Here is a 23,265-nt window from a genome sequence, read left to right on the forward strand (position 1 = left end):
GCCCATTTAAGTTGGGCGTGTTGCAGGTGTCCTACTTCTTTCTCTTCTTGTGAACCAAACTCTGTCACTGCTGCTGCTGTGTGGGTACGCTGGGGAGAGGAGGAGGGAGCCTGTGTCCGTGTGTTTGGTTATGTACTTGAGATGAACCATCACCACGTGGCCTAGCATGCAGAGGGCCCATCTCAACAGACATTGTGTCAGCATGCCTTCCTTCCCACCCGGCACCATCCTGTCCAGCTGCCATTTAGCCCTCTGGTTTTTTAAGTATTTCTTCTTGTGATTTTACCCTCATCAAATCCAGATTTGGAGGCAAGTAGCACTTCCAAGGAATTTTATTGCTAACATTGTCGGTTCTTCCCCGTTTTCAATGATTCATTCATGTCTTGCAGTATCCAGAGTGTCTCAGGTTTCCGCTTCTTTCTTCATAGTTTCTAGCTGCAGCTGCAAAGTTCTCACTTGATTTTACTGTAAATTTAACTTTAGCTTAAAAAAACAAGTATGGACCCCACAGAATAATTTGCAAGAAAGGTTCCTTGGCTGTCATGCAGGACGTTCTTTTTTTCCTTCTGTTTGACAAGATGATATTCAAAGGAGCACATTATGCCGTTGTGTGCAAACATGATGAACGCCAAATAGTGGGAACATTCCTGCAGTTTATGATTTGGCAACTTAGGCCACTTCTGCTACAGATTGCCTTAAAAAATGGGGCTTGCTGACTGTAGGGAGGATGAGTGAAAACAGCCTGGGTGTGATTGAACTGGAAATGTGATTATTTAGGTTTATTTCAAGGCTCTCACAATATCTCCCCCTTTCAAGCAGTATTGAGCTTGAGGCTGTTCAGTGGGGGAGTGCCAAGTGAGCTGGAAAAGTTAAACCTTGCCTCTGGTGACAGAAGGCTCTATTGTTGCAAAGCTTCGATCTCATTCAAAGTCCTGACAGCAAACGGAATAAAAATTCTTACAGAAGATGAGCCTTGTGACTGCTTTCTAAAACTCTCTCCAAATTAAGATAAGTTGCTTGGTTTTGACTGTTCCTTTGGTGTCTGCTATTTTTATTTTCCTGTAGGGGAGTGCTCAAGTACCAGACCAACTTAGAGGAACACCCTCCTGGTTGCTTTAATCCTAACAAAACAGTCCAGCAGAATATGACGGTGCCAAAGGCTTTTGAAGAGCTGTTTCCTGACTATACTACTGAGCCTTTCCCGGAGGACTTAGCAGTACCAGAACCCTTTGTACAAAATAACTTTATGAGAATTTGTTCTGAGGAACCCAAGTTCCAGTCACACTTCCCAGAGGTCTGTATGATCCGACGTTTCAGGTATTACAAGCCATGCCAAGTCACTCAGTCAGCCATAACCACTAATTATTGTTTTTCCAGATCAGATGTTTTAATAATGGAAAATATTAAAACCTTTTCAGGCATTCAGAGATTTGGTGGGGAAAAAACAATCTGTATTAAGCCTTGAACTGCATCACAGTATAATAGGGTGAAAAAATGTCAAGAGATTGGTTGTAATATTCTTTTTTGAACGACATGATAAGAGATGTATTAGTCTTGCTATAAATGTGACTCTAAATTACAGAGTAGCACTTCAGAGCAAACATTTATATAATGCATTCATAAGGTCCCTTTGTAAGCATTGTGTGGCAGTAGTTAACTGAAATAATCAAACTCCATTTGTTCTCTTTTTTACCATGCGGATGCAAGCCCTAATACTCATTTCTGGGTTGCAGTTGGTTGTGGTTTGGCTTTGTATAGCCTGTTGTTTGCAGACAGGCTTGTTTTATATGTGGCATGGGTAAATGAGTATGATGACAGTGAGGATAGAAAAGCTTCTTCTTTTTCTGTTTTTCATTTTCCTTTTGTTTCTTTGGCTTTGTGACAGCAGCTTTTTCTTCGTACTAATTTTCTCTTTTGAGAAAAGACGAGCTGGGCTGTGTTGGCAAGTAGCCTGAGGAAGTTTGAGAATACGACATTCACAAGTCCAAGACCCACCATTCAAGGTGGTCCCATAACAGACCTCACAGGAGTTTCTTCTTATAATTGTTTTCTGTAGAACACATATGTCTCTTACTAGCTGCAGTGGGTTCTGATTTTACTATGGAGCATGTAATCGTAATAGGAAACAGTCAATTCTACATTGAAGTCCTCCAACAGAGTTCTTTGGATTTGTATTTTGTTGTGGTAATACTCCTGGAGTAAGAGCATCTGTCTCCGTATGACCCAGAGGACATCAAACAGTCCTCTGTGGAGGTTAAGATGTCTACTTCAGAGCCATTTATAGGAAAAGAAAAGCCACAGAAATAAATGGCCACTCAGTGTTCTTCTGGCAGCTCGTGACATTATTTTAGGACTTTTTTTTGTATTTGGAAGTATTTTGTGCACTCAGTGATAACAAGTCTAAAAAAAAAAAAAGCCTTAGGTCTTGTGAGCTACTGAAGTTTTTAAGGCCAGAGGTGCCTGAGGAAATGAAATACCCTGCTAGTTGCAAGAGATGCTGATGTGTAACTTGAAAAATTGGGAGGGGAAGATGGATGAGGGTGGAGGGCACTTCAGTGCCATGGTTTGAATGACTGAGCAGATGTGGAATTAGTAGTTAGCTTTGCCATAAGCTGTTAGTAATTGACTCTTATGCCAGGATTTAGCTGAGCAGCTGCAAATGTCTCCATCTGAGGTAGTCACCCAGGGCTCCCTGTAATCAGGGCAGAGAAATGGGCATTTCCAGGGCATTGTTTGTCTAGCATACACATCTTCCTCAGGGACAAACGAATTGTGATTGTAAAGTGCCCATTTCTCTCCCTTGTCTATGATTTTATACTAGCTTAATACAAGCATAAATTCTATAGCATAAGAATTGCTTCTTTCTTAATTTTTTGCTTGTACCTGAGGTGATTAAAAGAATGTAATAGTCAAGTAATATGGAAAGCCAGAAAGTTATTTTCCATAAAGGTTAATTTGTTATATTTTGAAACGGTGTAAGTACTGTGTCATTCACTGCTGAAACCAGTTGCAATCTAACTACATAAAACCAGAGTTACCTGGTTGCAAATGAGGTCGTTAGCATTTCGTTCCTGATGAGGTTTGTGATTGAAGTCGTTTGTGCGTGTGGGTGATGCTGCCGCTTAGACTGATTAGGCCTCTGTAGCGCGCTTGGATTTCTGCACATAGAGATACGTAGAGGTCATTTGTGACTAAAACACTGTTCCACAATAGATGTGAAAATGAAAAGTCCTTGAGATAGCATATTTCCGTTCTCCCATAGACCTGGTTTTGGATTTCTGGACCTCTGTGCTTGTACTGTGTGGAAAGGCTGTACCGCTACATCCGCAGCAATAAACCAGTCACAGTAACCTCGGTGATAAGCCATCCCTCCAATGTCCTTGAAGTAAGGATGGTGAAAGATGGCTTTAAAGCAAGGCCTGGTCAGGTGAGTTAATGTGCCCCTAAAAAAATCACTGCTATTCACATAGCATTGTCTATAGGGATGACTTTCACTTTCTATGTACTAACCCATCACTGAATGTTTTGAACATATATTTCCTATAATTTTATTTTCTCTGTCTGATTTTGTTTCAGTATGTTATTCTACACTGTCCAAGAGTGTCCGCACTGGAAAGCCATCCTTTCACCCTTACAATGGTAAGTAATATGATTTTTTTTCTGTACTTTCCCTTTTTATTTATATTTGGTAAGGAAATGATCTTTATTTCCTTCAAGGTGAAAATTCCCTCCAGAAGAGCTTATGTTTCATTTATGAGGGTACCAATGAATATGAAATGGCATGATTATTATGTATGACAGTACTCAATACATATTTAATTTTTTCCACTGTTGCGAAAATGGTAATGGGAACTTTTTTGAAGTCTTCCATAAATGAAACAAATAATAAGTAAATAAATAAAATCCCTGTGATTTTGATTATTGTTTCATAAAAAAGATTTAAGCCATTTTTGTAGACGTTAATGCAGAATGAGCACAAATTGTAATGAATTTTTTGTCATCTTTCCTGTTCAATGAAAAGACATTCCTGCAACTGCCTTTTCCAAAGATAGAAAAACACCGAGTTTAAAAAAGAAGTTGCTAAAATAGTCTTCTGCTTTATTTTTATATTGAGAGATAACGATGACTTAAAGTGATACACCAGTGAAGTCGTACAACACTGGGATTATTACTTACTCAGCTCAATTGATCCAGAATGGGAACTGGACCCCCTGGAGACAGACTGGAATAAAGTGAAATTGTATATAAACGTATCTGCAGTTCTCCAGGAGTGAGCAGTGCAGAGGCCTGGGATGTGCTACCAAAAAGTCACTGTACTACACTGGCGATATTGTTACAAAAAGCAGCGTCTGAGGTTAAATATTAGTGGCAGCCTTTTCCTTCCAAAGGGAATAAAGGCTTTAGGATTGTCTGAAATGGGTACTCTTCTTCAAGAAGAGCATGGAGATAAATATTCCTGTTTGATTCTTATCTTTGGACTGACAACTGATACTTTATCCCCACTGAATTGTACCCAGTGCTGTGGAACAGCTGAGATGTTTTACTGTCACTTGAGATTCAGAGGGCACAATCCGGTCCTGTCCACTTTCAGTTCTTTGTTTTTGTGGGGTGTTTTATTTTGTTTTAATTCATTTGTCTATATACTGAGCCAGGAGGCAAGTGCTGTCACAGAGGAACTCACAATAAATTCCACCCAAAATAAATTTTGGGCTGTAAATCTGGGAGTGAATCTCACTTAAGGAAAGCTGCCTCTCTGTCGCTTGGTGAAGCAATATTGGCATTTGCATAGCCTGATTTTTATAAAGTTTTCCTTGCTAATCACTTTACCAGTAGAAAGCAGGAGCATGTGTTATTTATCTGTTGTTAACTCCAGCAGGGAATTTTTAAGGCTTTCTTCTGTGTACTGCATGATCGTAACTAGATAGGCAATGCTGAAAAATGATACACATTGAGTATGATGGAATGGTAGCTGGTTTTTTTTGGGCAGAATGATTCAGTCAGTATTTATTTATATTTTTATTAGTTCAGTGATCAGAAGTTAAATTTAAAGAACTTAGCATAAGTCTCAGATTGCTCTTTACACTAGCATAGCCCTAGCATAGCTGTATGTGATAAAGTTAGACCTTTTCTATACCAGTGGACACATCTTATTTAAACATTAATCTCATAACTTCACGTTCTTAATTTCTGACTCTCCATCTCAGTTGAAATTAAAATATTGGCAATAAGTTGATCATTAGTAGTAATTACACAGTTTGGGAACTATGAGATTCTTACAAGGATTTACTCTTCTTACATTAGGACACTGCAAAAACAATGGATCGTATGATTCTAATTTCCAGAAGTAATTTCATCAAAGAATATTAGGCCTGGTTGAACAGTCTTTTCTTTGGCAAAACTTCTTATTTGTTATGGTGAGAGTTTTGCTCAGAAAAGAGACTGATGACGTGGACCTACTGGGTTAGACCACAGGATGAAGTTAAGTCAGATTCTTTGTCTGAGTTGAGGATTTCGTCCAGTATTAAAATGACATACTGCAATAATGCATGTTATGAAAAATGATTTTTGCATGAAAACTTCTAGATCTAGGAGCTGTGGAAAATAGATCTCTTGTTATGAGTCTGAGTTTTCTTAGTGAATATAACTCATTTGCATTCAGATAATGGGCAGTGTATTTCTGATACATAAGTCTAGCTGATAAATTACAGTTTGGGTGGTTTTTACAGTCATGTATTAAATATGTAACATTCGAACGAGCAATTTCCACTCATGCACAATGCGTTATATTTTAAATATGTAATACTAGACCAGGCGATTTCTGTTCATGCTCAATGCTTTACACAGCACAGTGATATCCTTCAACGTAACAGTGTCTCCTTCAAGATCACATACATGTTTTAACTCTTACAGGATATGAAGTTACTACTGAGTTACTGAACTTCATTTTTATTGCCACAAACATATTTCAGTATGTCCAACTCTGCTGGAGAAATGCTGTTATTGAATAAATAGCTATTTTGCTGCATAATGAGGATTTGAAATGTCTAGGTTTATGACGATCTTTTTGCCCAGCCTAAGCAGGGGACAGTCATTTCTACGTGGCTTTCTAGGCTGTAGAATACGCCTTGGGCTGCTGTCCTGCTTAGAAAGATGCTTCTTGTTGTTTAGTACGATGCCAGACACGGGACTGTGCTTATGGAGTGTGTAGGCAATAGCTTAACTCAGTGTTTTTCTGATCCTGTCTCAGCTACTTATAGTTTTACCAGCAAGCTGGAACACTGCTGCTGGTTCCTTTGCTGGATGATGATAATCCCTGGGTTATTTTTCCAGGCTAGCGTAGAAGCGTGGGGCTCAGAGCCACGGCGAGAGCAGCGCGAGGGGCAAGTGGGGGTTCGGACGCTGCAAGCACAGTGCGGTGATGACGGCGGCAGAGCTGAGGGAAGGCTGCAGCCTTCTTCCTGCTGCTGTTTTCCTGCTTAGGCTCTATGTGATGTCCTGTCTAAGCTGATGAAACATCTCCCTGCGCACGGAGTATGTGTAAAAGACAAGAAGTGACCGGTTCAGGCGTATTATTATACTCTAAGTGAGGACTGTAAGCAAAAGTGGAAAGGAAGGGGTGAGTCAGCGTGAAGGAGTCATACAGATATTTTGCTGGTCCCTTCACTTTTCGAGGTTGTGTAGTATTTACAGTTTAGATCAGTTTCTTACATAATGCTGGGGTGGAGGAAGACACTGGGAGGCTGTGTGAAGGGGCTGAACCCATTCCCATTGCACTCTGGCAAAGCTCCCACATGTTTCACTTGGAGCCAGAGGGAGCTCTGAGTCGTAACCAAATGAGCAGAAAGAGGTAGGCATTGTTCAAAAATCTCTGTAGTGACGTTTATTTTCTTTTCCTTTTTGTCAATTGAAAGCATTCTTCCCCCTGCTGATGCAAGGAATGAGCAAAAGTAAATGGTGCAAAATGCACACGGGAGTTTGAAGAAGCAAAACTCACGTCACTCTGAACTCAGGGCTACCAGTCTGGCTTCTTTGCTAACCTGTGACCTGACTCTGCTGTCAAAGGCTTAATGTCACAGAGACACACTAGCTGAGGTTGGAAGGGACCTCTGGAGGTCATCCTGTCCAACCCCACTGCTCAAGCAGGGCCATCTAGAGCTGGTTGCCCGGGACCGTGTCCAGATGGCTTTTGAATGTCTCCAGGAATGGAGACTCCATGACATCCCTGGGCAACCTATTTCAGTGCTTGGCCACCCTCACAGTAAAAATGTGTTTCCTGTTGTTCAGAAAGAACTTCCTGTGTTTCAGTTTGTGCCTGTTGCCTCTGGTCCTGCCACTGGGCACAGCTGAGAAGAGCCTGGCTTTGTCCTCTTTGCACCCTCCCTTCAGGTATTTATAGACATTGATAAGATTCTCTTGAGCCTTCTGCAGGCTGAACAGTCCCAACTCTCTCAGCCATTCCTCGTAGGAGAGATGTTTCAGACCCTTAATTGTCTTCATAGCCCTTGGTTGGACTCCCCACAGTATGTTCATGTCTCTCTTGTAGTGAGGAGCCCAGAACTGGACAGAGTGCTCCAATTGTGGCCTTACGGAGTGGCCTTACATTTTGGAAAGTGTTTGTTTCCTCTGACTTCATTCTGGTTGCTCTTCATTTTAACCTATATGAACAAGAAGAGACTAAGGCTTGCTGTTTATGGTGGCATTGGTTTTCTTTCCTTCTCCATCTTACATTTTCCACTTAGTATTGGTTTCCCTTTCTTTCCAGACACTTAACTACACTACTGACTATCTGCAGCAGCGTGAAACCATAGTACTGACCGTTTATGGCTGCATGCTTCCTTTTTTTGCTAATTAATGACTTCAGAAGTAGATTCCCATTTAAAATCTGTATTAGTGTCTTACAAGAGAAGTCACTTTTTCTGCTGTGTTTCTGGAATTTCTTGCACTGGCATGCAGTGATTGGCAGTAAGCATTAAGGAAATAGCCTTGTGTTTTGCAGATGTTAAGTGGTGCAGAAGATGTTCTGTGTCCTTTCATGTGGTCTCTGTTGAATCTACTACAGAGTCAATGCAAGCCACGAGCTCTCACAAGCTGCGGTTTAGACAGCTTGGCTGCCAAAAGACTGGTGTCTACTCCCAGCACCTCATAAAGCTTGGTAACCTTATTGTTTTAGTAGTGTTGATTTGCTTGTGGCAGAAGAAGGTAGGAAACAATTACATCACTTCATGTGGAACTTAGACTGTGACAGATCTTGAAATAAGGACAAAACCAAGAGGCGAATTCTTCTAAATTTGGAGATGATTCTGATCTGAGGTATGATGAAATTTCTGCTCTGCAGCAAACATCCACAAATGCAGGATCAAATGACCTCTTATCCCAAATTCATGACAGTTTTGGTTGTCATGCTGTCATGCCCCCGTTTCCCCCTGGAACTGAAATGTATATTGCATAAAGATAGGAGATACTGTTCTGCCTTTGTGGTCTGAATTCACAGCTCACTTAAACTGCTGTCTGAACAGCTTTAAGTTTAAAATCTTTCCTTCTGGTTCAAGCATGGAGCAGTGCAAACTGTTCAAAACTGTTTTTGCAGTGGGTACTGTCTCTAAAGTAGAAGTACCACCTCTGAGGAGAAAAGAGAACTTAGTCCCAATGGTATGTGCAGTAGTGACCCGAGTCGTTCATCAAAGCTTCTTTGCTGCTGCCTGTTGTGGTGGTGGCTATGGAGGAGAGCGTAGCGGGTGCTCTCGTGACTGAATGAGTCACTTTGCAATATCTTCTTTGCTGGAGTTGAACTGCTGATGGAAAGGCTTAATTAAGTTTTGTTTTATGTCAACAGCATAGATCTGTTATTTGGAATAGTAATTTTTTTTTTGTTTTTTCAGCTAAAATCTTCAGCTTTGGGTCTCAAAGGACTGTCCTCCTTCATTTCCTATGTCTCTAAGTGTGTGTATAATAAATTATCTTTTCAGGTATTTTGACACTTTGCCATAACAAGATATTGCTTTAGCACCCAAGACATGAGGCGTCAGAGTTTTGTGCAGTGTGTGTAGATGCTGAGACGACACCTCTAGACTGGCAACCTTGTTGTGCAAAACAAAAGGGAGTGCTTATAGCTGCTCCATATTTCCCTACTATGAGGGCAAGAGACTCTTCCAAGAGACATTCAGAAGGGGAGCCAAACTGAAATCCTCTGAATCACATTATTGCATTGACTAGAGAAGATGCTAGCGTTAGTCCCTGGAAGTCCCCTCTCGGATGCTGTGGGTGCTGGAGAGAAGAGAGTCTTTAGGAGTTTCTGGGAATGGAATTCTGCCCTCTGCAGTTCCTGTCTAGTGATTTCAGTGACCCGACCACAATTCCTTTCTTCTTTGAAGGCAAATAATCCATATTGAATTCCTCTGAGATTCAGGACATCATTTTGTTGGAAGTGATGAAACAACAAATCTTATCTCACTAAGCTTAGGCTCTTCAGGCAGAGAAGCAGCATTGCCTGGTCTGTATAGGTTGCCTTTCACTGACTGACTGGACTTCGAGATTTCATGTCTTTCTCCGTCATTCCTCCTGACCCAGCACCATTGGTAGGATGTCCCCTCCTGTCCTGCAGTTCTCCTTTAAGCATCCTGAATCCCTTTTGGAAACAATTGAAAAGCCACCTGTTACTGAGATAAAGGGTTTAATGTGAAGATATTAATGTGAAGATGCTAATCTTCATTGTAAGAAGGTGTCTGTGTAAAAAGAGTACCACCTCTTCTGCTCCTGTGAACAGTGCATAGATAAATGTCCTTGAACTTTACTCATGTCTATAAAGCTGTCCAGGTCCTCATTTGTCATTGCGAGAGGTATATATCCTGAGCTTGATATTTGTTGTCTTTTCAGATTAATACTGCTGTAGCACTGAAGTTGTCCTTCAGTGACCTTTTTTTTAAATACCACATACATGTATCCTGAGATACTTTTGTTGATACTCAGGCACAGGTAACTTGCATCAACTCTTGTTGAGGTTTCTCTGCCACTCTGTTTAAGACATACTCTGCATATCCACTGATCAGTAGCTTCATGAGATAGTGTTAATAGAGGCAGGAAGTGGCACATTTAAAACAAGAAATAAAAGCAAAATAAAGAGCCCGAAGCAAAGATCTCAGCCTTCAGACTCCAGGACTTTATGAAATATCTGCTTTATATTAGTTGATTCTTCAGATCCTCCAAAGAGTTTTGGCTCTTCATTCAATGTCTAGATCCTAATTCTGGTAGCAGGTAAATGGAGATTGGCTACCATCAACAGGCAGAGCTTTCTTTCAAACTAGAAATTATCTCCCGTGTTACATGCTCTGACCTTCCCTACTACAGTGCTGCATAACAAATCTACTTTTAAATCCCATTGAAGTAAAAGCTGGAAGAGTCTAGTGATAAAAAGCTCCAAGAAGTTCTGCGATTTTGGTGGTTCTCCGTCTTTTTGTGCAGATGGTTAATTTGAAGCAAATCATGTCAGGAGGATTTGTAGTGTAGTGTCTTTCTTCCTTTCCTTCCACATACAGTTCTGTACAAGTAAGAAATAAAAAGTCCTGAGGGACTTGAATTCTCTTCTGATATACATGGATGGTCAAATCCTTGCTATGTCATCTGCAGCATGTAGGGAGTTAGGGGGACAGTTTGTGCGTGTGTTTTTTAATAAGGCAAAGGTAAATTTTGAGGCAGGAAGAGGACAAGTTTGCATATGCAGATACTGAGATCGACAGAAAAAATCCATATATAACTGAGGAAGAATACTTTGTCTGATTAGTATCCCAGTTAAAATTCTATAAAGTAATTATTTCTGAACCCCAGGCAGAGAGACTCTGAAGTCCACTAATCATCTCAGAGTAGGTGGAAGAATTACCTGAAAGAGGTTTCTGTATGTACATCACAAATTATAATAATGTACCTAAATGTCTCAAAGCAATTACTTATTCATGCATTTTCTACCTTTAAGGTTTTTGTTTTGTTTTAGTTTGATTTTTTTGTAGATTGAGTTTTCCTTGTTACCTCTGCACCACTATTTAAGTCAATTTGATATCTGGATTTAGGCATGATAGGATTACAAGCTGATGGTCCTGATCTATACATTTACAATTTGGGGCTTGATGCCTTGTCAGAAAGGTCTCAGCAGATAATACATGAGTATAAACAACATCACAGATAACACATTTGCTTTTGTAAGAGAAAACCAGTGTTTTGTAGAGCCAAGGTTGTCTTTGTCCCTGGATAATCCGGAGTTCATTTAAAATCAGTGGAGATATTAACAGTCTGCCAGTGAAGATTTAGCTCTGAGCTTCTTTTACGCGAGAAATTTTGTACTGTGTAAGGAGCAAAACTGGAGATGATGGAGAAACATATGTCCTGTACTGTAAACTTCAGAAGTAAACTATGCACAACAGGAAAAGCCTAGGAGCCAAAATCTGAAATACTTCATAAAAAAAATTGAAAAGATGTTGGAAGTTTGCCTGAGTAAAAAGTATGTAAAGACATCAAGAGCTAAGTTCATACTGACAGACAAATACAGTAAAAACAAAATCTAATGTGATGACATTCTAATAAGATTTGTTAAATATCTTCTGCAAAGGGTCATGAAACTTAGCTTTATGAGTTGATTTGCAGAGCACTTAGGGAAATACAGATATCCTGAAGTATCTTGCTGGCAATCTAAAGAAATCCTTAGAGCTTGTCTGCTCTTCATAGTAGAAAATCTAGCAGCTGTTTGACAAAGAATTTAAGTAAAACAAAAATAGAATAAATTAATATCTCAGATGCCTTGAGTACTTCCTTAGACTTGTTTGTTTCATTTGGTTTGGTTTTGGGCTTAGTAGTTTTGGAGTCTGTATACAAACCCTAAGTTAACCTTAATTTTCATTTGAACTTATAAATCTGACTCTTTTGGATCAAGGGAACACAGAAATTGTTATATGCGAGTTCACTAAATTCTGAGTCCTCCTTCAGCAGCTGCTTTAAACAGAAGGTGTCCGATCACTCTCGTAAGCAGATTTTTTTTTCTGATATTATGAAAGTAAATTTACAGTATATAACAAGCATCTACTGACTTTATCAGAGAAATGTGTTTTCTCCCACTGGAAGTAGTACTTCTAAGTTAGCTGCTAGGTCAGGTTAGAGAAAGGTCTAGGAAATGCAGGAGGATGACAAAATTAGAAAAAAAAAAACCAGACACAACTTTTAGACATGAACACAGTTTACACATGGACAAAGTAATAAAGGATGTGAAGCGCCCTGCCTCTTGCTGTCCTAAAATTAAGACCAACTGACCGACTGAGATCTGGGCTTCAGCCTGGCAAATTACTGTGTGTGCTGGTAGAGTAGTTAAGGGACACAGTGTTCTTCAAGGTGTTGGTGATCCAACTAGAAAACCTGTCGATCCTTTGATGATCTTTCCATGAGTGCCTCACACCACTGGGAGCCAGTTAGCATGATTCTGGAGATGGCCTGTAGTTTCGTCTCAGAGTGATGGAGAAAGACCTTTTTGGGCCATTCAGTTTCCTTCTTCATGCATTTCTCAGCTCAGGGTGGTGTCGCTTGACAGTGCGTCCACATACCCTTGGAGAACTTGGAGATTCAGCAGAAACATTGCTCTGCTGTCGTTTACTCCTTCAGGGACATCCTGAGCATAAGGTTGTAGTTCGTTTTTTTTCCACAGGCTAGCAACTTGAAATGCATAAATTTTATGGGCTGAATATTGTTAGGATTGAAACATTTTTACTATGTTATAGGGAGTTGGACTTGATGATCCTTCTGATTTCCTTCTAACTTGTGTGTTCTATGGTCCTATGAAATGTTATGTGTCTGCTGGGGTGAAAGGGTAGTCAGCAACTTTTTTTACCTTGATAGAGCTGCAGAGGCAGAGAAATACTACTCTGTAGAAGTGTGTCTTTGTACTTCATCTGTGGCAGCCATAGTGAAGCAGTTGGGCTGTTACCGACTTACTAGAGAACAAATAAAGTAATTTTGTATTATTTATTTAACAATGTATATATTTTATGTGACATTATATGTATTTTACACTTACAACTATTGGTCTATTTACAATCCTAACACATCTGTTACAGTAAAGATTTGTGTTTTCTTGTGGTGCAAGAGTGAAATCAAGGACCAAATGCTCATAGACTGAGATGTAATTAAAAAAAAAAGATTATTTTGAACACTGAGAGTAATTTAACAACTGAGACTGCAGGGAATGAAGTAGCAAATGCTCAACTACAGACTGACAGGAGTTAGTGGGTGTGGGTTTGTGGTGGATGTTACAGCAGAAGTTAGACCCCAGATGACCGGAGCCATCCTTCTTGGCACTGCAGCTGACCACTGATGCGTCCTGAACATCCCACAGAATTATGGTGGTTTTTTTTCCACTAGCTAGGCTGCAGGTGTTTGGGATTGTACAACAAGGAGTATAAGGGAATGGAAAGCAAAAGGGAAAAGTGTTTGGGATGTGTTTCAGCAGCTGGGCTGCTTGGAAGGAGTCCATTCTATGATGGAAGATCTCTGGCTGAAGCAATGAGTATTCAAGGCATGGTGGTCTCGCCTTGATAATCCAGATACCGTTGATACTTAAATCATGTTCCATGGCTTGGATTTCCCCCCATTCAGAGATGTTATAATGTCTGCTGATGTCTGCCAATTAAATTAGGATAGATGTAAGGCCAAGTCTCTAACAGGGAAAGTTTTTAGACAAAATCCAATCTGTAATGTAACCAAAAATAAACAAAGCCATTTTAAAGAATCTCCTTGCCTTTGAGGCAGGGATGTGTTTAAAAGAGTAACTCCTCAGATTAACTTTTTCTTCTCTGAAATTTGCTTCTTATGAGATTCATTAGTTAAAACAGGGGTAGCCCAATGTAACAGAGTTCACCTCCTATGAGTCAGACTGAAGTCTAGCTACTATTTTTTGGCTACCTTTATATAGCATGCCTGTGTTTGTCATCACTCCTCTTCATTTTCTAATGTCAGGATGAATCATTTCAGGAATGTTTGTATCAGTTCTGTATGAAACCAGACAAGCTACAGCTTACTGAGCTTCTGAGCTTCACATTTTCTTGTCAGTTGACAAAGTTAGGTCTTTTCTTTTTCTTTTATTTTTTTCCCTCTTTGCAGGAGGGAAAATAAGTTGATTGTGCCTAGTTCTCTTTTTTTCCCCCCCAAATCTGCCTCTTTCCCAAACATGCTAAGTCTTTGATGTGTTTTTCTTGATCTATGCAAGGGTTTGTCTGAGTCTGGAGCACGGCTGCGCTGATGCAGGGGGGGTGGGTGCAGCTGGTTCGCCCTGGCAGGTGGGCAGAGCCATCGAAGGAGATCCGGGGCTGGGCTGTGTTTACAGTCCCTGCCAGCATACCTGCAAATCCGTATTAGGATCAAGTCGTGGCTTTTTCCCCAGAGTTAAAGCTTTCTTTGAAGGAGTTTGCCTTTATTTAAACAAAATCCGCGGTGAGCTTTTTAGTTCCCAAAATCAGGAAAAGATGAGGTTCGCTTTGTCCTTCCAGCTGTGGCACAGATCTTTGTAACTTTGGGCACAGTTAAGGCCACCTACTACAGCACCAAATACAGAGGCTGGTGTTTACTGTGCTGCATCAGCTTGAGAGCAGGATCTCCACAGGAGCTTGTAAGGAGCTTTATTTGTAAAGCCATGTGGGGATGAATAACTTTGGGCATCCCTTTCATCTCCTTTTTCTGATAATAGACATTCTGTAGTATTATCCTGGTGCATCCGTCAGCGCTTCCGTGACAGTGCTGTAATCAAGATCTAACATCTTTCTAAGGAATCTTCACAACGCTTGTGGTAGAGATGTACAGATGAACTAAAAACTTACAGGAGTTAGCTTTATATCTTCTTGCTAGTTTGCTGTTGACTCACTCCAACTCCCTGCATCCCAAGGTCTAAAAATAAAGTTTTACAATATTTCAATAGTATTTAATATCATTTAAATTATTTCAGTAAAGTTTGTCCTGTGTCTTGTTCTGGGCAGGGTTCTTGACTGGAAGTAGATACCAGTGATGTTGAATATTCGGGGTATTCTAAGCTGGAAATACAGATGCTAATAACAGAGTTTTCATTTGCTGTATGCTGTGCTCTTGTATGCACAGATTTTTCCACTGCTCGTCACCTCCAGTAGATTTTTATACCAATATAAAGTAAGTGTAAAGTATTACTACTATGATGTAATAGTAATTAGCTCACTTACTTTGTGTTCATGTAAAAGCAAGGCATAGAGGACAACAGAGAATCATATTCACAATGTGAAACTGATAAATAAAATACATTTCAAGTATGTGTTAATCTAGTGGTGCATTAAACATTAATTAAATTATTAAGATTATTAAAAATTATCATCTATATTTTAACTCAACATAGAGATAAATAATAGAGCTACAGCTACTGGTGAGTGCAATTAATTTGGTGGTTTATAAGCATAAAGTTCTCCAGGGATTGTTGCAAGTTCCCTATGTGATAATTTGCATTTGCATTTCAAGTTCACTTGAAAAAAAATTGAAAAAATCTATATGGAAAGGTGTTTTTTCATGAAAATATAGAATAATCTGTATTCCATAAGTTTAACCTATATATAAAATACTATTCCCACTGCTTTGAATGTGAAAATACCTACAAAAATTAAAAAAAAAAGTAGGCATTGTAAACTTGCTCACTTGTGATTAACAGCTCTGAGGAAATCTACCAGCTTTCCAGTGCTAAGAACCTAGTTTGGTTTCTTCGGAGGTTTAAATCTGCACAGCTCTTTAAATTCAACTGAATTCCTTTGGTTTTCAGTTGCGTTTGGAAGAGGGCCAAATGTTGGCAGATAACCTGATTAGCATAGATGTTCCCACCTGCAGAATCTTTCACTTTTAAAAGATACAGATAGCTTGAGGTCAGAATAGTATTAACATCGCTTCACATAATTACACTATCTGCCACAGTTAATTTGGGTACTGTAGCATTTTAATGAAATGAGTGTGGCAAATGGGGTTTATTTAACTCTTCAAAGTGCAGAAACAACTACTGAAAAACTTACCACTTGTGACCTTTTGTTTAACAGTGTCTGATGGCCCTTCTCATTACAAGCTATACAAATTAGTGATTTTCCTGTTTGGAAAACATTCCTTATTTAAGGAAAAGGAACTAAGATAAAGTATTCTTTTATTTCAAGATTGGCAAATATTTACAATTTCCTCTGGGACAGTGTAATGGACAATAAGGAAGAAATAAGGGGCTGCATGCAGCTCTCTTCTCAGTGCAGTTAATAGTCATAGAATCATAGAATGGTTAGGGTTGGAAGGGACCTTCAAAGGCCATCTAGTTCAACACCCCTGCAAGGAGCAGGGACTTCTCCAACCAGATCAGGTTGTTCAGAGCCCCGTCCAACCTGGCCTTGAATGTTTCCAGGGATGGGGCATCCACCACCTCTCTGAGTGACTTATTCCAGTGTTCTATCACCCTCATTGTAAAAAACTTTTTCCTAATATCTAATCTAACTCACTGGGTTGTTTCTTCAGACTCCCATATCAAAAGGAGCAGCGGGAAGTCCATGTACTATTTATCCAAACACATTTAAAAAACAATTTTAATTGTGTTTGTTCACAGCTGCAGAGAGGACATCATGCATGGCTGAGGCCGCTTTGATACACCTTTATTTGATTGAGGCTCATGTACTTATTCTCTTCATTTCCAGTTCAAGAGGGTGCTTCAGCTTCTGCTTGACCTCATAGAGTACAAATAGATACGAGTTCAACTGTGTGTATAAGCTGACTGTAATAAGGATCTTGAAGCAGTGTTTAGCTGTGCAGTCTTTTAAAGATGAGATATGGCAAATTAAAAGTAAAACAGGTGATCAGAAATTTAGGTATGTAAAATGGACAAGAATATAATAATTCACAAGGTTTTTGACACTTTCTTAAAATCCTCATGGAAAAAATTGATGAAGTAGGGAGTAGGTGAATGGGCAGGGAGGTAGGTGGAAACCAGCTGAACTGCCGGGCTGAAAGGATTGTGATCAGTGGCACAAAGTCCAGCTGGAGGTCAGTCAGTAGTGGTGTACCTCGGGTCAATACTGCTTTGCAGGTGATACAAAACGGGGAGGAATGGTTGATACACTAGGTGGTTGTGCTGCCGTTTGAGGGACCTTGAGAGGCTGGAAAAATTGGCTGACAGTAACCTCATGAAAGATCATAAAAGGAAATTGCCAAATCTTGCCTCTGATGAGGAGTAACCCCAGGTACATGATAGGAACTGACTGACTGGAGAGCAGCTCAGCAGAGAATGACCTGAGGATCCTGGTGGACACCAAGGTGACCATGAGCCAGCAATGTTTTCTTGCAGCAAAGAATGCCAACAGCCTCCTGGGCTGTATCAGGCAGAGCATTGCCAGTAGGTCGAGAGAAGTGACCCTTTCCCTCTGCTCAGTACTGCTGAGATACATCTGGAGCTCTGTGTCCAGTTCTGGGCTCCCCAGCACAAGAGAGACATGGACATACTGGAGCACAGAGGACTGTGAAGGTGATTAAGGAACTGGAGCATTTCTCAGGAGAGGATGAGAGAGCTGGAACTGATGGTGGAATGAAAAAAATAGAATCAGACTCTTCTCAGTGGCACTCAGTGACAGGACTACACAAACTGAACTACAGGAGTAGGAGTCCATCTGAGCATAAGAAAAAACCTCACTTTTTCTGTGAGGGTGGCACAGATTGCCCAGAGAGGCTGTGGAGTCTCCATCCTTGGAGGCATTCAGAACCCAACTGGACACTGTCCTGTGCCACTTCCTCTCACCTCTTTGAACAGGAGGATTGAAGTAGCCAATCTCCAGAGGTGCTTTCTAGTCTTAGCTATCCTGCGATTCTGTGGTTTCATGAAGAAGGTTAAGTGTATGAGAAGATATTTTCATTGCATTTCATTACACATGCCCAAAGGTCTGTCAGTAACATGGGAAAGTTTACCCACTTTCATGATTAAACTTCTGAAAAACTGTCTTTGAATATTTTCTTAAGCTTCTGGAATATATTCTCTAACAGTCTGGAAAAAAGCCACAATTTTGAAACTTGTGTTTATGGAGATGAGAGCGGTAAAATAAGCATTCCTTGCAGTAAAAACGTAAATACAGTTTTCAAAGTTAAAATTACAGGTTCATAGGAAAGTCTTAAGTTGGAAGGGGGCTCTGGAGATCAGCTGGTTCAACCTTCTAGTGCAAGGGCCATAGATTAGGTTATCCAGAGACCTGTGAAGCTGAATTAGCAAGATACATTGCAGTATTTATCTGGGCTACCTATTCCATGGAGAAGAATATTTTTCTTGTATCCAGGTGAAGTTTCCCATGAAGCAACTTGTGCTCCTGGTCTCCTGTCGTGTCACCATGCATGGTGGTGAAGAGAGCACCTTTGTCTTCTATATAGCTGTTTTTTAGTTATTGGAAGACAGTCATCTTCCTGAGCCTTGTCTTTTGTGGATTACACAAGCATATTATTTTTTTGACCTCTCATTGTATGTCAGATTCTCCAAGCCTTTCATCGTCTTGGAGGCCCTTCACTGGACTATCTGCAGTCTTTCTCTCTTGAAGGGGGAAATTCATTCTGTGTAGCCTAGATGATGGGCGTGTTTCTTCTGGTAAGATTTAGCAGCATAGTAAGATTTTTCCAGAACACTCTGAGGAACTCTCATACCCAGTTATAGATATCAAAATAGGCTTCCAGAGTCTAAAGAGAAATAAATCTATTTTTTATTGGATAATTTTTTGAAGTAGTGCAGAAAGGAGTTAGTCACAAGGGTAATGTAAAGGATAACTGATTTGAACCTATTCTGTCTGGAGACAAGGGATATTCTGCCATTAACTTTAACGGAAGGAGGGAATGACAGACAATTTTGTAGAAGATGTGCTGAACTGGGACTTCGCATAGTTGAATTAAGAAAATGACTCAACCTCCTGTGAAACACAGAGAGCCCTGGGACAGCCCAAACTGAAAAATGAACTCTGCTAAAGGCTGTTACAGAGGCCTCTAGGAGAACAGATATTTCTGCTTCCAGTATGCTACTTTCTGCCTGAGAGGCTGCTTACCTAGTTTTGTATGCAGAATTGGTCTTGATGTTTTTGTTGGAAGGTACTAGCCACAGCAACTACAGGCCTTGTTGTGCGAGGTTTGTCTGCATTCCTCCCTTGATGCTGTATTTTTGAAGGCTAAGACTTGCTGAAATAATTCTGACTCCAAGTGTGTGTACCAGATTTTTATAGGAAAACTTGAAAGGTGACGGGGAATTAAACATGAATCTGTCTAGTAATCAATACTCTTAACAAGAATGCTCTTCCCCTCCAGGAAAATGGAGTGATTAGCCAGGACATTGTATTCCCTGTTCTAGGTTTACCAAGATGTAGAGAATACTGACCTTTTCTCTGTGTCTTTGCTGCTAAATAAGGAACTGATTGGAACGGATCCTTAACCCTTAGGCCAGTGGTTTTCCGCTTCTCAAGAAATTGTCTTGAGAACTCTAGCAGGAGTGGCCCAAAATGGAGCCAGGAAGTGTCCTCACAAGCATGGGGGATGATTGAATGTTTGGTGCTTGGATTCACTCCCTAGGCCTCTTTTATTTATAATACAAATATTTACCTTGAATTTAAGCCCTCTCCTCAGAATTCATATTTATCTGTAGCAGTAAGAAAAAAAAAAAGACAGAAATGTCATCTGTTGAGTGCTGGCTTCATGATGGAGCTTGGTTCAGCCATTAACAGGTTCTAAGAAAGTTGTCAAAACTCAATAATAGTATATCTGTCAAAAAATAAACCAGTAGTATTGGTTTACAGAAGGAAAGTGAAGAATCTTTTCTTGAGGAATAGCTGCTTGTCCTGTTTATGTGTAAAATCATTCAGTGTACCTGCAAAAGCTGTCCTGACAGTACGTTTGAAATCTCCCTGTAGCTAACAACGAAACTAAGAGGGCACCTTAAACCTTTGAAATGACTTGATTGGAGGTTTTTAGATACTGTGGTGTGGATGACACTGTAAATAGTGTATTTTCTGTGTTGATAGTCACAGATAAGTAGACCCAAGGTAAGGTCATAAGTGCAGAGTGAGAGCATGGGGACTGCAAAGTGATTTTTGTGATAGAATCATAGAATGGTTAGGGTTGGAAGGGGCCTTTAAAGGTCATCTAGTCCAGCCCTCCTGCAAGGAGCAGGGACACCTTCAACTAGATCATGTTGCTCAGAGCCCCGTCCAACCTGGCCTTGAATGTTTCCAGGGATGATATTGTGCCATGCAATCTGGTGGTTTTCCTTTGCAAACTCTAAGCTCTTGTGAAGTGCAGCAAAACCTCGGTTTTCATTAAGAGGAAAGCATCAGTTGTGTGAGAACAATCAGCTTGAAAACATGAGCCCTGACACTCAAGAACAAGAAGTCTGTTAAATGCCCCCCTTGATGGGGCAGTTCCTGGTTTTGAATGGTAAGGGTCAATAGCAGAGGGAGTATTTGTACTGTTGTATCCTCAGTTGATGTCGTTGCTGAGTAATGCTTAGTGAAGTGGCTGTTCCAGATCACACCCCTAGACAATCCCATCCCAAAGTCCTCTGTGACCAGAAGAAAGTGGAGTGGAGACTAGCCATGCGCAGCTTCCTGAGCTGTATTGATGCTAGACTTGCTTTTTAAAGGGTATAGGTGCTGGTATGGCTGCTCAGGAATAACCTATTTACACCAAATTCTGTCTTAACAACCATATTTTGACTGCATTTTGTCGTTTTCTTGTTACTCCGAAGTGGTCTTTAATATATTTAATATTTTTAGTGCCCTACAGATACCAAAGCAACGTTTGGGGTCCACCTTAAAGTAGTAGGAGACTGGACAGGTACGTAGAAAAACAATTCCTTTTCAGAGATGAATACCTTTATCTGAACTGTTATCCCTTTCTGGCTTCAGCATGATTGTACCTTGATTGTGGCATATTCTCACTAGAGATGGTTCACGCTTGTTTTCCCAAAGTTTTTTATTACATTCTTGATGCAAACCCCGCTTTATTCAGATGTGCATTTCTTCAGATAACGTGTTTTTCCAACTACTAACAGATCTTCTGATTGCAGTTTAATAATTTTTGATGTTCCTCTGTTTCTGCCTCTTTTTCTTATTTTTTGGTAGCCTGCTGCCCCTGTGCAGCGCAGTGCCTCTGTGCGTAGTAGTGTCTGCAGAAATGTTGAAACGTGCAGCTCCCAGATAAGAGGATTTTAATGCCAGCAGTTTGGAGGGCTGCCAGGTTAATTAACGCCTGTGGTACACTGAGATTACAGGTTGCTTTCATGTTCTTCCATGCTCTTCCATTGCTCTTTGAATGTCCTCCAGACCAGGGGTGTAAGCCAGGATTCCCTGCAGAGGAGAATTGTAATTTCTGCTCCCTGTGACAGTTGTATACTCAAGTGATAGTTGTCATTATTCCTTGGTGGCTGACTTTCTTCTTGCTAAGCATAACATTCCCTTGTAAGGAAGACAAACGCACAACACCATCTTGTTCATTTCTTATGAAGAAATGTTTTCCATATTAATTTGTATCGGCTTGTGTTTTTGTGGAACCGAGTCAAATGAGCTTGTTGCCCTAAAAGAGATTAGACCAATTTGGGGAGAATAAATCCATGAATGTCTGTTGAACTTGTTGATCTGGCTGCATACTTGGCTGCAGAAGTCGCTGAACCTTTAATAGGCAGAGGTTGGGAGGGCAATGCCGTGCGCACATATGCTCCATAATCACCCGATTTGCTGTTCTTGCTCGAAGTATAGGATGGTGGCCAGACAGTAGGAGATTATGGGCCAAATTAGCCTGTGGTCTGCCCCAGTATGATGGCTTTTTTTTGTTGTTAAGCATCGTTCCTACCCGGAAGAGGAAAGTGGGCTACTGGGACAAGTAGGGTGGAGAAATGCTAGCTAAATATGTTTTCCAAAAAAGTGGTATCTTTAAAGTTTTCTGATTGCCTCTGTGGTGTGAATTGCTCAGTGTTAGCATTTAAATGTCATTCTCCCAACTCATTATCTATATTCTCCATTGAGAAGCAGGCCTACCTAGGTAGGACTGTGTGAGATTCAGGGCACTGTCACATTACAGAGACCATTTGTTGTATTAGTTTTGCTAAACAGAGCTGTCTCTCCCGGGGTCAAATGTGCTGTCCAGAAGTAGACAGTTTACCCAACTCTTTATGCCACATCTGTGCCATGAAGCCCTGTTCTCACTTGGTCCCATAAGCCCTGTGACAATTAATGGTCTCTAATCCGCTGACTGTTTGAGGAAGGATTATTATTATATTTGCTGCCTTCCTTATAATCTTTCTTAAGCGTGCTGTAATGGCTGCTTCTGCAGACAGGCTGTTGGGCTGGAGGAGCTTTTATGTGACATACTGTCATTTGAGCTCTTCTCACGACCTGTTCTCTCAGCCTTTTTCCTATTTACTCAAGTTCTTTTTTGTATCATATTTTCACATTCCTGGCAGTTTAGACCTGACTCAAGGAGAGTTAACAATTTGTTTCAGAGAACTCAATTACAAGCTTAAATTAAAAGGCTGCAAGAAGAGTGCAGATACCCTGTGAAATGCAGAGAACTGGTTAGTTTGAGACATTTCTCCTCTCTCTGGCTTCAGCTTCTGCTGCCTGCACAGGGGAGATGTAGCAAAGGAACAATTTCCTGCTGTTAGCTGTAAGGACTTAAGGGGAGATATACACTGCGGGCAAAGCAATTCTGCAACTTATGTTTTGGGTCAAGTCTCTGACACGGTGTCTTATATTTTGAAAATTTAGTAGAATACCTTGTGGCCTTAGTGGCTTTGTTTTGTAGGATGGGAAAGCAACTGCATGTCACTAGAGAAGATAAGGGGTAATGGAATTGTCAGCTCCTGATGAGAAGTTGCTGTTAACGGCAAGTCCCATTGCCCATCATTGCCCATATCCCAGTGCGTACCATTTTAGAGATCCAATAGAAGAAGCCACGAGAAGCAGCTTCTGAAAAAGGCAGTCACTCTAGAAATATTTTTTTTTTTGCGTAGGAGCAAATATTTAATAGATTTTCAGGCAATGCTGTTATTTATTTTTTAAAGCAATGATTTGAGTAATGAAAAACATAGGACAAGAAAAGTAGGGAAGAGAGGAAGAAACCTCAGAAACATTAGCTCTGAGACCTTTGCAAACCAAACTGTAATCCAGACCCCTAAGTGATTTCTTGCTCCATTGAAATCAAATGATGCTGTCTGAGCTGAGAAGAGCTGATAGCCTGCCCTTCTCAGAAGCA

General features: G+C 40.4%; 1 protein-coding gene across 2 annotated transcripts in view; it reads left to right on the plus strand.

Moving 5' to 3' along the window:
• The window catches only part of NOX4 (NADPH oxidase 4), a 103,965-nt gene that overhangs the window by 26,322 nt on the left and 54,378 nt on the right, over positions 1–23,265 (plus strand). For both annotated transcript variants that reach the window (XM_086742833.1, XM_086742841.1), the window contains exons 9-12: positions 1,066–1,294; positions 3,263–3,427; positions 3,577–3,639; positions 20,790–20,850. In XM_086742833.1, the coding sequence (XP_086598959.1) occupies positions 1,066–1,294; positions 3,263–3,427; positions 3,577–3,639; positions 20,790–20,850 (518 nt within the window). The remainder of the gene's footprint in view (positions 1–1,065; positions 1,295–3,262; positions 3,428–3,576; positions 3,640–20,789; positions 20,851–23,265) is intronic.

Source organism: Chlamydotis macqueenii, chromosome 1 (genome assembly GCF_036417535.1).
Source record: "Chlamydotis macqueenii isolate bChlMac1 chromosome 1, bChlMac1.mat, whole genome shotgun sequence".
NCBI classification, from domain to species: domain Eukaryota; kingdom Metazoa; phylum Chordata; class Aves; order Otidiformes; family Otididae; genus Chlamydotis; species Chlamydotis macqueenii.